Source organism: Haliotis rufescens, unplaced genomic scaffold, assembly GCF_023055435.1.
Source record: "Haliotis rufescens isolate VD_foot unplaced genomic scaffold, xgHalRufe1.0.p SCAF_15, whole genome shotgun sequence".
Classification (NCBI taxonomy): Eukaryota; Metazoa; Mollusca; class Gastropoda; order Lepetellida; family Haliotidae; genus Haliotis; species Haliotis rufescens.
This window is the reverse complement of record NW_025963835.1, coordinates 13,617,936-13,632,199: the sequence shown is the minus strand read 5'-3', so window position 1 is coordinate 13,632,199 and position 14,264 is coordinate 13,617,936. Positions and strand designations below refer to the sequence as shown.

Sequence of the window (14,264 nt, the reverse complement as noted above, 5' to 3'; positions counted from 1 at the left end):
GACAGTATGTAAGTGATCACTTCCTGAGAGGTCATCATACAGAGAAAATTCAAATTCACTGTAAACGGTTCATTCTGCGACAGACAGGTTATGGGCAGAATAAGTTCAAGTTGCAGGATGAATATGGGTTCTTGAATCATCATTAAAAAGACATATATTATTATCAGAAATATATTCTTAAATGACTTTCCCCTTATTGTTTGCATTGCACTTCTCCACAGAGGGTTATGCCCATTTTAATCGCCCATGATGATGCAGGGCTTTTGGAGCTGATCACACAGATTCTGAAGAACAGACTCTCAAGTGCAAATGAAGGTGGAATATATATAGAGCTCAAATTTTAATGCAATGTTCGATATACGGCGGATAGCAACAGCTTTAAAATGAAGCTTTGGATAAACACAAATAGGAATGACGTTCTGCCTGAATAAAATAGTAGAGCCACCAGTTGCTTTATCAGCCGGAGGAAGAAAAGAAAGATAACAGTTGTACTGACTAAGGTCAAATGTATATGTATGTTCATGTCTCTTGGAGAACAGATTGCATTAATAAGTGTAACCCATTACAATTGTTCCAGAAACCTTTGCAATTCCACTGAATTAGATGTTTTGTGTTGCTCATTAAGGTGGAGTAACAGGGAATCGACAAGTGGCCTCTTGTACGACACTCGTTCAGTTTGATTTTTCTTTTTTTTGAGTTTCAACAGTATTTATTGCTGTAGCTTTTGAGCGTGGTTTCATATAGATGCTTCTTGCATTGGTATTGGAGCTGTAACTTTGTTTCATGTTGGTTAGTTTTTATTTCAGAAGGGTCCTGCAAGTAGAACAGCCAACACAGTTGATGTCATCACATTGATTCTGCCCATCAAAAGAGCTGCCCATCATAATTTCCTAGTTTCCACGACAAGGTACTGAGGCCAAGTATCCCTCTCGGAATACAATAACCTGGTCACTAGTTTTGATTTGTGTGCTTACCAGTGATTGCATTTATTGTGGTTCTGCAAAACTGGTCCCTGTCCGCCATGGAGCGCCAACAAGAGCGATGCCACATATAAGTAGCATTCCAGCAAACTGACATCAAAGGGATACATGAATGTTATACTCCAGAGGATCAACCAGATTGGCTCATGAGCCTTCTGAGTATATTCTCTAGGTAAGTATCTAACTTTATGAACGGAAGACTATTCGAAACGAACTGAGGCAAGCCTTATAAAAAAACCGCAATATACCACCTATCTAGGTGAAGTCAGGGTCGAAATAGTGTATCGAGCAAAGGAACACTATTCCAGGGTCCAATGCACTAAACCATCAGACGCCCTTCCTCTACCTGTAAAGGGGCACAACTCGTGGCAAACGGGTTGACCAATTTAGTCACGGCCAGTAATGGGGTGCTGAGGACATTTTCTACCCCGGGGCCCCAAGGCCCACTTGAATAGATACTTGCAAAAAGCATATATGCTACATACATGTAGACCTGTGAATATCAGGGGTAGAATAGGTCTTGAGCAAAACATGCTTGCCGTAAAAGTCAACTATGCTTGTCGTAAGAGGCGACTAAAGGGATCGTGTGGTCAGGTTCGCATGTCATCGATTCAATTGTGTGGATCGATGCTCGTGATATTAATCACTGGATTATATCTATTGGATATATATAAGGTAAAAACATGCAGCTTTTACGATTAACAACTTTTGTGTTGTTTGTAACGACGTTTCAGGAATACGCATTGTGCGTTTATCATTCACGCGATGAAGGGGCAAGAAATAGACTTGAAACATCAAAACAAACACTAAAACAATTTTTCCCCGTAAATGAATCATGTCCAGGTATTTGTGGGGAACTTAAAATGCTTTCACCATTGGAGCCAAAAGAATATCCAGTTGATCTTTCTTGACTTTATTAAGAGGAGGTAGTGTGTTGACACGTCCCTAGATGCGCGGGATTTATAATCACCGATAACGGGGTAGCATGCTGTTTAACACTCCATCCAACCATCCATCCATCCATCCATACATTCATGACTTTGTGCAACGCCTGGTCCATTCCATGAGACGAAGATGTGTTGCCTGCATCGCAACCAGAGGTGGACACACACGCTATTGATTTGTAAATTGACATTTTGGCATGTTCATGTTTTATTTATGAAATCACGCATTTTCTGAAGGCAGTATGGCAAATTAAACCTTTTGAGCACTTACAGGACTCTTTTATCTGTTGCAAACCGAAATTGTTTCAGATTTGGTAGAAAACATAAATTTGCATTAAATCTTATTCAATGTCACAGGAACTTTTGTTGTTCAGTATATCATTTTCAAGAAAATTGTTAATTAGCTAATAAGGAGAGTATAATCTACCTGATTTTGGTAGTAATATTTCATAATAGATAACTGAATAGTACCTACCATATGCTATACAAACACCATGTTCCTGTGGATTTGTTGATCTGACGTGAAACAACATAACATTATTGCTGCTAATAGCCTCACAACTTGAATACTTGGCTTTGATAATTGTTTCTTGTGAAACTGGCTTCTAAATAAGGGTTTATAAAGCATTAATTTGTTTTACAATGAAACTACCACTAAACTCTTCTATTCAAAATAGTTGTAATATTTCCCCTGTGATTTTTCCCTCGGCAAATTTGTGAAGTTTTTCAGTGTACTTTCCTGTGACTTTCTTTCTGATCTCCACTTTATTGTATCTTATAACTTTTATTAGAACGACATTTAGTTCCCTCGTGCGATCAGAAAAGGTCAGACGTCAAAGGTTTCTACGCGATATGTTTCTGAAGGAAGTGGAGAAGTCTTCTCCAAGCGTCCTCCTGGGCGGCAGCATGAGCTTCAGGATGTCCTCCCGTCACAATTGTCATGCCTGTTGGGGAAGCACATACACAGTTAAGTCTGGTATGCCTGTCATTGAGAAATTGCTCACGATGTAAAATACATGCTTACCAGTGTACCTGTTTAAGTGTGTGAGAGCGCTAAAATTTAACGCCACATGGCAATATCATGACGAGAACAATTTATGCATGAATAATAAAGGCATTCTGACCACTTAAAAACCTACCAACAAAGGACAGTAAAAGAAATAGAGTATCACTGATTTATATTAAACCCAGCATAAGAACCATGGCGATATATTACTGTATATAACAAAACAACATACAAACGGGCAATAGAGCATCAGCAACCAAAGTTAGGCCACCACACTAGGTGGGACCAGTGGGACTTACCATACCTCTGCTACGTAAATGCTTCTCTAGCAGGATTTGCACAATCCCTTGGTGATTATGGACTAGGTTTAGCCAGAGATTAGACAAAGACACATTCTTCGATAAAAAAACATTGAAAGACATTACAGTGCTGTGAATGAGGTGGGCTTACAGGGATACAAATTATTTTACGCTACTTCAACCCCCACCAAGGGCATGCCCACTAACAATCTCAGTTGATAATCATATTCCACCAATTCAAAATTTATCAACTTTTATTAAAAAAAAGTGATTAAGGGAGCAATTATCTGATTAAAAGAGTCTTTATGGATGAAATATTTATCCCTTTTGATGGAAAAAATCAATACGACACTGCTGGCCGTGATTCTTTCATCACAAGGGATACCGAATGGAGGATCCTCAACTTTTATTAAGCATTGATGGGTTTATCTACTATGGCCAATAAGACATCGTCGTGTAAATCTGGACTGACATCCGTACCAGGTGTAACCGGTATTTGGTTTCATGTAACTTATTTATACCTACATGCTTGTCCCACGTCTTTTGCATGAAATCTCGGATGTAACATCTAATCACATGTTTATAATCATTGTATGGGATAAGAAGTGGTAATCATTTTTGTTGTTGAGTACTGTTTTTGCTGCGTCATCAGCCATTGTGTTACCGTTTATGCCCACATGACTGGGCAACGAACAAAAGACGATGCCGTATTGGCCGGTTGAAATATGACTGTAAAGTTCTAAAATATCTAAAATGACTGGATAAGTCCAAGATCATTATACAGTGCCTGAAGACAAGACAGAGAATCAGAAAAGACGATAAACTGTTTACATGCAGACTGTCGTTGAACGTTCACCAAGGCTGTAAGTATATCGTTGGCCTCAGCAGTGAAAAAAGAGCTATTGTCTGGTACTCTGGATAGTATAATTTTTTGTCCAACGAAAGTGTCACTAGCTACTTTGCCACCGTCCTTGGATCCATCAGTAAAGATTGAACGATGAGTGTCGCATTCATTAATTTTACATATTCCTGTTGGAATACTAATTGATTTATAACAGATTGTATAAAGCGTGTTGGGGAAATGTCTACTTCTGGCCAGACCAGGGAGGAGTAGACAAAGGCCGATATGGAGAGATTTATATAGATCTAGATTAGCAGAGCTCTATAATATGGGACTTGATCAGAATTCCAAGTGGTTCCTGAAAGAGTGGGGATAGATTGGATGAAAATCCGAGACATAAGCTGGATTGGAAGGATCGGTATGTAATTTAGTGACATATTTAAGAGACAATTTAGTGTGAGGGTTCATCGGCCTAAATACAGAGGCTGTTTACGAAAGGCAACAAGGCAGTCTTAGTCTTTGATGGTGGATTGACTCTTGTATTTTTAAATTACTCTTGCAAGGCCCAGCATACACGATGGTGCCATAGTCCATTATTAGCGGCTTAATGATTTATATATGTAAAGGAGGGTTGTCTGATCCCCTCCCCACTTTGAATTTGAGACGACTTTCAACAACTCTAGGGACTTCAGGCATTTTTCCTTCGACATTTATATGTGGCCAAAACGTCAAATAGTTGCCAAATTTTGCCAGCTAAAATGAGTTCGGAGTCTTGATGGGGTTTATATTTTGACAGAAATGTATACAATTGGTCTTGGTCATTGAACATTTAAAGCTATTTTCAAGTGACCATTGAAGAATTTTATTAAGAAACAACTGTCATTGTCTTTCAATGATTTGCATATGTTTACCACAACATGAAATATTACAATCATCCACAAACAATGAGGCATTTAATACTTTTGATAGACTATATATTTTTATACTGAACAATGTGACAGACACAATACTGTCTTGTTAATAAACCCTGATCCTGATTATAATGATCTAACACGAACTTGAAATTGCCTGTCTGCTACATCAAATGAGGCAAGCATCCTCTCAAACAAAAATCATGAAAATCTTTCGAAATGCTTCCAAGTGGTATCACAAGCTTTTTCAAAATCGAAAAAGATTGATGTTTGTTGACAATATCATTTTAATGCATTATTCTAAAGAATCAGTGAGTGAGTGAGTTGGGTCTATAACGCCGTTTTTAACAGTATTCCAGTTATATCACGGCGCGTCAGCTTAATTTGGGAGGGAAGCCCGAAATGATGATGTCTCAGACGTTTACCACTTCGGTGAAACCCACGAGCACGGGTATGGTGCTGACAAACCTAGAAACATAATCGGGCTGAACAGGGATTCGAACCCACAATCATAGGTATCTGGCGTGCCCAAGGGACGCAACTCTGCACAGCGAATCGCAACGACTGGGCCACCCGTGCCCCCCTAAACGAATCAGATAATCAATTGTACTTCGCTTTTTTACGGAAACCGCACTGGATATCCCTGAATGATTGATGTCCCAATGTCCCATTGTCAAAATATCATAAAAATATTCAGCAACATTTCGAGGCAAGATTCAGGCAAGCATTTTAAGACCTGATAATAGATATCATCAGCTCCTGTTGCAGGATCATGAGCTTGGGCTAAGGCTGTATGTAGCTCAAGTAGTGACAATACCTCATTATAATCTTCGCCATTGTCAAAATGAATATTCACTTTTTCTCTCTCTGGTTGTTTTTGATATTTCTGAAACTTTGGTTTATACCTAGATGAAAAAGAATGTTTAGCTTGTAGAAGTACAATGTTAAAGAACTTTCCCTTTATTATAAGTATAGGAACATCCCAATTGATGGTCATGTCCATTAAGATCACCCGTAATGATAAAGGGCTTAGAGTGCGTGTCAAATAAATCCTGAAGATCAGACTCCGGAAGATTTGAAAATGGAGAAATATACAAGGAACACAGAGTGAATGTTATTGGTCAAGTGAGACGTACAGCAACAGCATGAAGGGCGTAGTTAAGAGGAACAGGGCTGTGGATCTTGCCCTGCTTAACCAAATTGGAAGAGCCTCCAGTGACTTTATCACCTGAAGGTGAAAAATAATGGTAAGAATTGTACGGACACATTTCAAATATATCCTAAGATATATTTCTGTTAACTAAATGCTGATGCTTTTAGATATTATGCTAATAATTGTATCTCATTAAAATTGTTCCTAATTATAAGTCGTCTGAAATTCAACTGAATTCGTAAATTAGGAGATTGGCTCATGGTGGTTCTGTAGGTGATCTTTGAGGAGAATGTGAACAATTCAACATGTATATCAACTTCAACAGCTTGTTGATCAACCCCAGGTTGTTAGTGACTCACTGTTTGAGAGGAAGATGTTGCCACATTGGATTGACCGTCAGAATGAGTATGCGTGGTAACAGTTAGAACTGGTTGTTCTGAGTGGATTGGGGACGTACACCTCCACTCCGATTGAAGAGAGCCAGGTTTCATTGATATGGGGACAGTACACGAAGCAAAATGAATGAAATACGTGCTGCGCTTTTCCATTCTACCACCTTGTTTATTTAAAGTGAAGTGCTTGATAGAAGTAACATTTTGATTTGTAAGTTCATCAACTATCTCCTCCTCTGAAATGTCCGCCAGACAAATGGCTCTGTCTCTAACAATGCCTCTGCTGGAGTTGAGTGTTTTGAGCCTGATTAAATATGTTGCATACTTCAGGGTGTGAACACAATTCACACTGATGATGATAGAAAAGGAAGCCTGTTAATTATATCAATGAGAGAAATGAACAGGCCTTTTTGTTCCTGATGTATAATATATCTTATTTTGTATGATACATGGTTGATATGTCACCGAGGGACATGTGTGAGTGAGTGAATATGACTTTACGCTGCACTATTCCAGCCATATCATAACAGGAGACATCAAGAATGGACTCCACACACTGAACCAATGTCATGGGAAAATAAACGTTATAAAGTTGGGAAACAGTTTGCCGTCCCTAGTGCGTTTCGTTGCTGTAACCACCTCTGAACTTCTAACATATTACCTATCGTGTATACAGGGATGCTTGTGTTAATAAACTGCGAATCCCTTTTCAATCCAATATAATTTGCGATAAGGGTTACTCAACTTGAGCAATTGGACATTATATCTCGGACCAATAGCTTTACCAAGACCCAGCTTCAAAGTAAACAATACAGACACCAGATCTTCGGACAACGTCTTCAACAAGACCAAGATTCAAAATAAACATATCTTGGGCCAGTTGGTTTACATGATCAATGTTATAATTATATGGTCAAGAGTTTTCAAAGGATATCCTGGAAATGTTCAAACATCTTGTTACTTCGAAAAACAAAGCAAAGGAGTGGTTTCATTTTTACAAAATCTTTAGGTGTCGCCATGTACATGGTGATGCTTGTTTACTCACCAAGCACTGGGTGGTACAGCGTTCTGTACAGAGGCATATAGGGAGGTTCGATGAGGTGACCTGCTCCTGGATAGGTGACAAATTCAATGGTCTTCCTTTTCTCTTTGGGGCAAGTCTTCATGAATATGTTAGCATGGTCAGTTTTCCATGTACCATCATCGTCACCAAGAAGGTACAGTATTTGGGCATTATTCTTCCATGCCTGTAGATATACATTATCACATTACCTTGACGTTAAGTACAATGAATACATTTAACTCCCTGGAAAATCAAAAACACAAATTGTTATAAAAATACTAAATCTGAATAATAAGCATTCCCATGACTGTTCTTATGTCATTTGCACACATATTATTGAAATTTGGAATTATTCTCCCTGGTGGCTCTGGGGAATTAGGGCGGTCGGGTAGACTAGTGGTTACAGCGTTCGCCCGTCACGCTGAAGACCCGGGTTCAATTCCCGATATGGGTGCAATGCGTGAAGCCCACTTCTGGTGTCCCCGGCCCCGTCGTGATATTGCTGGAATATTGCTAAAAGCGGCATAAAACTAAAAACACTCACTCACTCTGGTGAATTTATTTGGCAAATGTCATGACACAAGTTTGAGCGAGTCTGGTTAGACACATTATGTTTCGAACAGCATGAGCTTCAGGATGTCCTCCCGTCACAATTGTCATGCCTGTTGGGGAAGCACATACACAGTTAAGTCTGGTATGCCTGTCATTGAGTGAGTGAGTTTGGTTTTGCGCCGCTTTTAGCAATATTCTAGCAATATCACGGCGGGGGACACCGGAAATGGGCTTCACACATTGTACCCATGTCGGGATTCGAACACGGTTCGTGACGAGCGAGCGCTTTAACCACTAGGCTACCCGACCGCCCTCGAACATTATACGAGATAAAAGCCACAAGTGACGCAGGTCGTAGACGTTTAGGAAACCCACCAGAGACAAGCGTTTTCTCCTCTATGAGAAGCTGAATAATATATTTCACCACACATATACTGGCCCTAGCTGAAACATCGGGTTGATGAAAAGAATACTGCAGTACATAGTGAGATGACCAAACTAACCGGAATAACCTCATTGTCATAGCAAGCAGCGTCTTTTAAGTAAACACCTTCATCTGTGTGTTTCAGTTTCGTAGCATCCATCCTGAAGAAAAATCAGTAGAAAATTTTATGGGAAACGAGATGTAACATATATTCATCGACGACTTTATTTACTGTCGTTCAGGGGGACTGCTGGATTTGCATAAATCAATGTGATCAATCGCCCTCGGCATTGTGGGAAAAAGTATATGCACAATTATCATTTTGTGAATCATTGAAGATCGCACTGTCGAAGATCAGGGGAAGGAGGGATATATAAGGAGCACAGTGTAATTATATAAGAGGGATGTGCAGAGTCAGACGAGCAGCAACAGTTGATTTGCATTAAGAGGGGCAGGGTCATGTATGACGCCCTGTCGCACTAAGACAGTAAAGACTCCCATTGCTTTATCTGCCGGCCGTGAAGAACAATGAGACTTTACTGTCTTTAAGAAAACATATCTGTACTTTTAAGGTAGGTTTCTCGAAGACATAGTGCTGATGGTTGACAATCCCGGATCAATATTTGCATCTAGGTAAAAGTATGTCTTAGTCCTCTGCAATTCAATTGCATTATATTGGACAATTGAGTCATGGTGGCTCACTTGGAGATCTTTCAGGTGAATGTGAGGAAGAGCTACTTCTTCACCTGTCCTGTGTGGACAGATTAACCTCCGTATCCAGAGGTCCAAAGACAGTACTTGATTGTTTTCTGTTCAATCTTCTTCTTTCTTTTTTGTAAAATGATCGATGGCTGGTTGTGAAACAGACATAAGAGATTGTGTCTCAGGCTCACTGTCTGCCTGAGATCCAGAACGAGGCTGAGTGACTGGGGATATACTGATTGAAGTTACAGCAACAGGTCATGACGTCAGGTCAGCCTGTCATGTAATAGAGGATGTTGCTACAATGAGTGACTGCAGCAGAGTTTGTAATATTGAAAGGAGTTGAGATCTGAACAATTAACATTTTTTGGGCATCTCAGTGTGATATGTCTTTTTATATTTTGTATTCCAGTCAGCACACAGGGCAGGATGTGGGTCATCACAGTTAGCTCACTCGACATCATTCTCACAGTCAGTGTTTTCGTGTCCGTCACCACAACGATGGCACACCACAGAGTTGTGACAAGATGTTGGCCCATGATTGAACTGCCATTTATAACATCGAAGTGGATTGGGTACATACACCTCCACCCTGAAATAACCAGCTTTAATTGATTGCGGGAGCGACGCAAATATCAAGAGATAAGTGTTAGTATTAGCGATGTCGCCCTACATTTTACTGCGGTGACAGCCTACTCCTCCAAATCTGCAGCAATTTCTTCTTCCGACTTGTTGGTCAGGCAACGAGACCCCCCCCCCCCCCCCCCCCCGCGAACGATGTAGTGAGCTACTACAAATTAAAGGCGGGCGACATTTTTCAACTTTCCACAAACACAAGAAACTCCTTTAGAGAGAGGAACATGTAGAATTTGATAGGTAGATTATCACTAACCTCTATAACCAGGAATGAAGCCCAAGAATCAAAGTTTACAGAAATATTTCCATTTGAGTGATCTATTTAATCTAGATGTCTCTTCAATTGATTTCGAGATTAACCAAATTTTTGTAGTGACATGATGAAAGAAAATCATTCCGCATCCCTGCTCCCCACCCACCACTGAGTGTCAACAACGACAGTTACGAATTGCGCCGGATTTCCAGGGTGCTGACACCAGGGATACAGGGATGTTGTACCCCAGGGAATATCACACGAACAGCTGCAACTGCCTACCAACTCAATGCCAGACTGGTTCGGCTCATGATAAAAAATTGGGACGACACATTTTGAGGGCGACATCATCGGATTGACCCATAAGCCACCGCCTTCTTGCATAAGACACAGGGCAATTTATTACATCGACAATTTGTTGTAATACATTGAGCAAACAAGATATGTAGATACATCACACGCGTGCATACACATTATCATGCACAGGGCTTGGTATGACCAGCCGATTGATAGGATCCGACCCATTCTACTACCTGTCAAAGTGAGGTCAGTGTTCAAGGGGTGTGCTGGGCAAAAGGTTTCCGGATGGTTTCCAGTACAAGTACATGTTTTCCATGCTCAACTGCCTTTGTGGCCTTCAGTATATAATACATTTAAACTTACCTCACCCCTTTCCAATAAATCTGTCCTGATTTCTTCACATCTGAGAACGAATGAAATGGAGGGCCACTGATATTCACCAAAACCTTCACCTGTTATTAAACGCACTTGAAAGTAAGACACCAAGTTGACATTTATTGAGTTATTTTTTATACAAAGTGAATGCAGTGTGTGGAAAAATGACTTTGGAATGTTAGGTTTTACCATGAAAACACAATTCGATATATACTTCAGGCTATTTGAAGAATACTTGACCTTTACTTTGATTCCTTATTGGTTCTGGTAATCGAATGTATCACTGTTATGATTCCTTCTATCATTTGATGCTGATTTCACAGGAATTTATCCGTTACCTATACTGTTTATGTGCATATATTTTCATATCCGTAATTCAAAACGTAATGAATTTGTCAAAATTGATTAAGTAATTTGATTTGGAGATAATTTCGAGACGGTTGAGATAAGTTCACCATGTCCGTGAAATGTTGTACAAAATGTTTACATTGCTTGTCCTTGCACATCTTGTGGTTGGGAAAACTGGTATGAATGCAGACAACAAACGTTAGCGAGAACACGCCTATTAGATACACAAAGAAATCCCTTTTTTCATAGCTCAAACTGTATTAAGCTATTAGTTGATAAACGATTTATAGATGGTTAAATCACGTTTACCTGATTAGTTGACATGCCAAGCAGGAAGGCCAGTTCACCTCCCTTGGCGACACCGACCACACCGATACCTCCAGGCTGGACATAGGGATGAGAAGCCAGCCAGTCTACAGCTTCCTAAACAGTAAATTATTTCAACTCCTACCTGAACTCCGTTAGTGTGGCAATTAAATGTTTCAAAGTGTCTTATATGGAGACGAAATAGATGACCTGATTAATCATGTTGCAGGTCAAAACAATAATTCAATCAAAGCCAGTGCCCAATTGTAATACGTTGTAATAAGTGACAAGCACAGTTCTGGGCTACCATCAGTCAATATTAGTGCACAATTACGAAAAAAGATATATTGCCATCACTTATCCATGTACTGTACATTGTCCATGGATAACAACTTACAAGAAAGTAGTCAAAGTCAACGCCAGCCAAAGAGAATGGAAGATCATCGTATTTAAAATAGGCGAGAGCAAAGGAAGCAAAGCCTCTAGAAGCCAACAATGCAGCTCGGAATTCCACCAGTCCACCTGTACAACCAAACATGTCGAGCACTCCAGGAAAGGGTCCTTTACCTGCAAACATTACATGTTTGCAAACACATATAATATTGAACAAGAAAGGTGAAAATATGAGACTAATAGACATATAATGTGTGATCCAAATATTTGAACACTTACATTAGCTGCCTGGAAGGAGCTGAAACTATCCTTAAGAATATGTCGGTCCAGATGTGAAAGTAACTGGAAGGGTCGTTTCCTTTTAACCTCAAGTATAAAGGTATGACAAATGTGTTCATACCATTGTCATTGTTCATATATTATATCACTGATTTTGAAAACTTGTATTCAAGGGAAAGTGAAATGCATGTCATTTGACTTAAGTTCACTGGAATCATATGTGTAATGTGAGGTGTTTTGAAACTACCATGGTCGCCGGTTTATGAGAACTGGATGGAATTGACAGTCCGAGAGTCCGAGGCTGTTTAAAAGGGTATTCTAAGTATCTATGTTTCTGTCAGAACACCTTTTGTTTCAAATGCTTGGAATGCATATTAAACGAAGAGATATAATACTTTACCTTCAGGCAAGAAAAGAGTTCCTCTCAAGGAACCCACGCGCACAGAGATTCTCCTGACGGTCTCGTGTTTGTACCAGCGTTGTAACTCGCCTGTTGCCAGAACAACTGACGAAGGAAGCTGGAGATCAGCAAAGGGGATGTGGTCATCCATGACAGACAGTCTGAAGACCAGAGGTGTCGTCACGTCTGCCTGTCTGAGAATTGGCTTAAGGGACACTCCAGGAACAGGATTCATACTCCAGAAGAGGCCCATGTTGTCAACACCTAAACAAAACCTGACACTCTGTTACATGTGAATTCCAATAAAGTACCTTCACTATTGTATATACCTGCACAGTGATGAGGTATTTGTAAGACAAGCTACTGCTCTGAAGTGAGAAGACCAAATCATACTACGTATACTCAACAAAACAATGGACCACTTATATCTTCTGACATAAGTAATGGCATAAAAAGTTATGATAATGGCCCATATATCCATAGTTTTGTCCCTTCAACATGCTTGTGTAACGTTACATGATATGTGATATATGTGCATGGTGTGACAGGGAATGCCCAGCATGGGATTCATGGTGTACAGTCTTAGTGTACTGTTTCGTGCCTTAAATGCCACATGTTGTGGTGTAAAACACACACTATTAATCTTCCCTGATTTGTACAATACTTACAGAAGCAAACTGCCTGGTGGGCGCCATGTCTCTACTGAAGAAACGGGTAGGACCATAAGTTTATTGGCAGCTGGTCTGGGAAAACGTCAAGATCGACGTCAGCCATAGAGTGATAATCAGATTGTGGGAGAGGTATCAGACAACTGGGTCAGTGAAGAAAAGATCTAAAACAGGACGACCAAAGATAACTACGCCCCAAGATTATCTACAAATTACCCTTGTTGAGAAGGAAAATCGTATTTCTTCTGCAATTTTATGGTCAAGAGGTGAGCTACTGTTCGGTCGGTGCCACAGACCTGTATATTATTCAGAATGACAGTAGGTGCTCAAAGATATTGATATGAGATCCTTCATCCCTTTGTGACCTTTACGCTGGTGCCATAGGCTAGGACTTCCTGGTAATGGACACTAATGCAAGACCCCACCGTGCCCGACTTGTGAATGAATACCTCCAGAGGGAGAATAGACAAGACTGACCAGCCTATTCACCAAACTCATATGAATCCCATCGAGCAGGAATATCCTACAGACACGAATTTCACCGAGAATTGTGGATAAGTTTGTGGATAGGTTGGTAGAGGAACAGCAACGAATCCCACAATCTGCTTTAAGGATTTTCGTCAAAACTTTGCTACATGTTGTCAAGCCATGATGAGAACTTGTCGAGGCCACCCTCGATATTGACACAGCTGTGAACATTTCCTATATTGACATCGATGCATTACATTGACAGTCTGTTGATGATGTGAATCGGATTGACTGGGTTATCACCAAATGCACTTCAGTTTAGGCTGCCACAGATGGTAACTCGCGTGCTACAGCTCGATCTGATTCAATAAAACACTTTGTTACTCATTGTTTGTATCTTTCTTAAAATATGGTGATGCTATTTCGGTTTTTAAGGATGATCCTTAAGTGTTTTTTGTTGAATAATATAATTTTGGTGCACACATGCAGTCAGACATGTCACACACACAGACGTCTTCCTCATTCTCATTTGAAATGAATAATCATACGATAACGAGGCAGAATACAATGC

At 40.0% G+C, this 14,264-nt stretch overlaps 1 protein-coding gene across 1 annotated transcript; it reads right to left on the bottom strand.

Moving 5' to 3' along the window:
* Positions 1–1,835: 1,835 nt before the first annotated feature.
* On the bottom strand, positions 1,836–14,044 carry LOC125380050 (acyl-coenzyme A thioesterase 2, mitochondrial-like). Its single transcript, XM_048396164.1, has 7 exons — positions 12,558–14,044; positions 11,883–12,052; positions 11,489–11,602; positions 10,820–10,908; positions 8,645–8,726; positions 7,572–7,773; positions 1,836–2,868 (listed from the first exon to the last, which is right to left on the bottom strand). The coding sequence occupies exons 1-7, from the start codon at positions 12,808–12,810 to the stop codon at positions 2,768–2,770; spliced, it is 1,011 nt and encodes a 336-aa protein (XP_048252121.1). The 5' UTR covers positions 12,811–14,044; the 3' UTR covers positions 1,836–2,767.
* Positions 14,045–14,264: the final 220 nt, after the last annotated feature.

Excerpts from the sequence above, each read along its gene's own strand:
- LOC125380050 (XM_048396164.1), bottom strand. The coding sequence starts at position 12,810 with ATGGGCCTCTTCTGGAGTATGAATCCTGTTCCTGGAGTGTCCCTTAAG. Across the intron at positions 11,603-11,882 it reads TTGACTTTGACTACTTTCTT|GAAGCTGTAGACTGGCTGGC; the intron begins GTAAGTTGTTAT and ends TTTACTGTTTAG. Across the intron at positions 8,727-10,819 it reads ATTTATTGGAAAGGGGTGAG|GATGGATGCTACGAAACTGA; the intron begins GTAAGTTTAAAT and ends ATTTTTCTTCAG.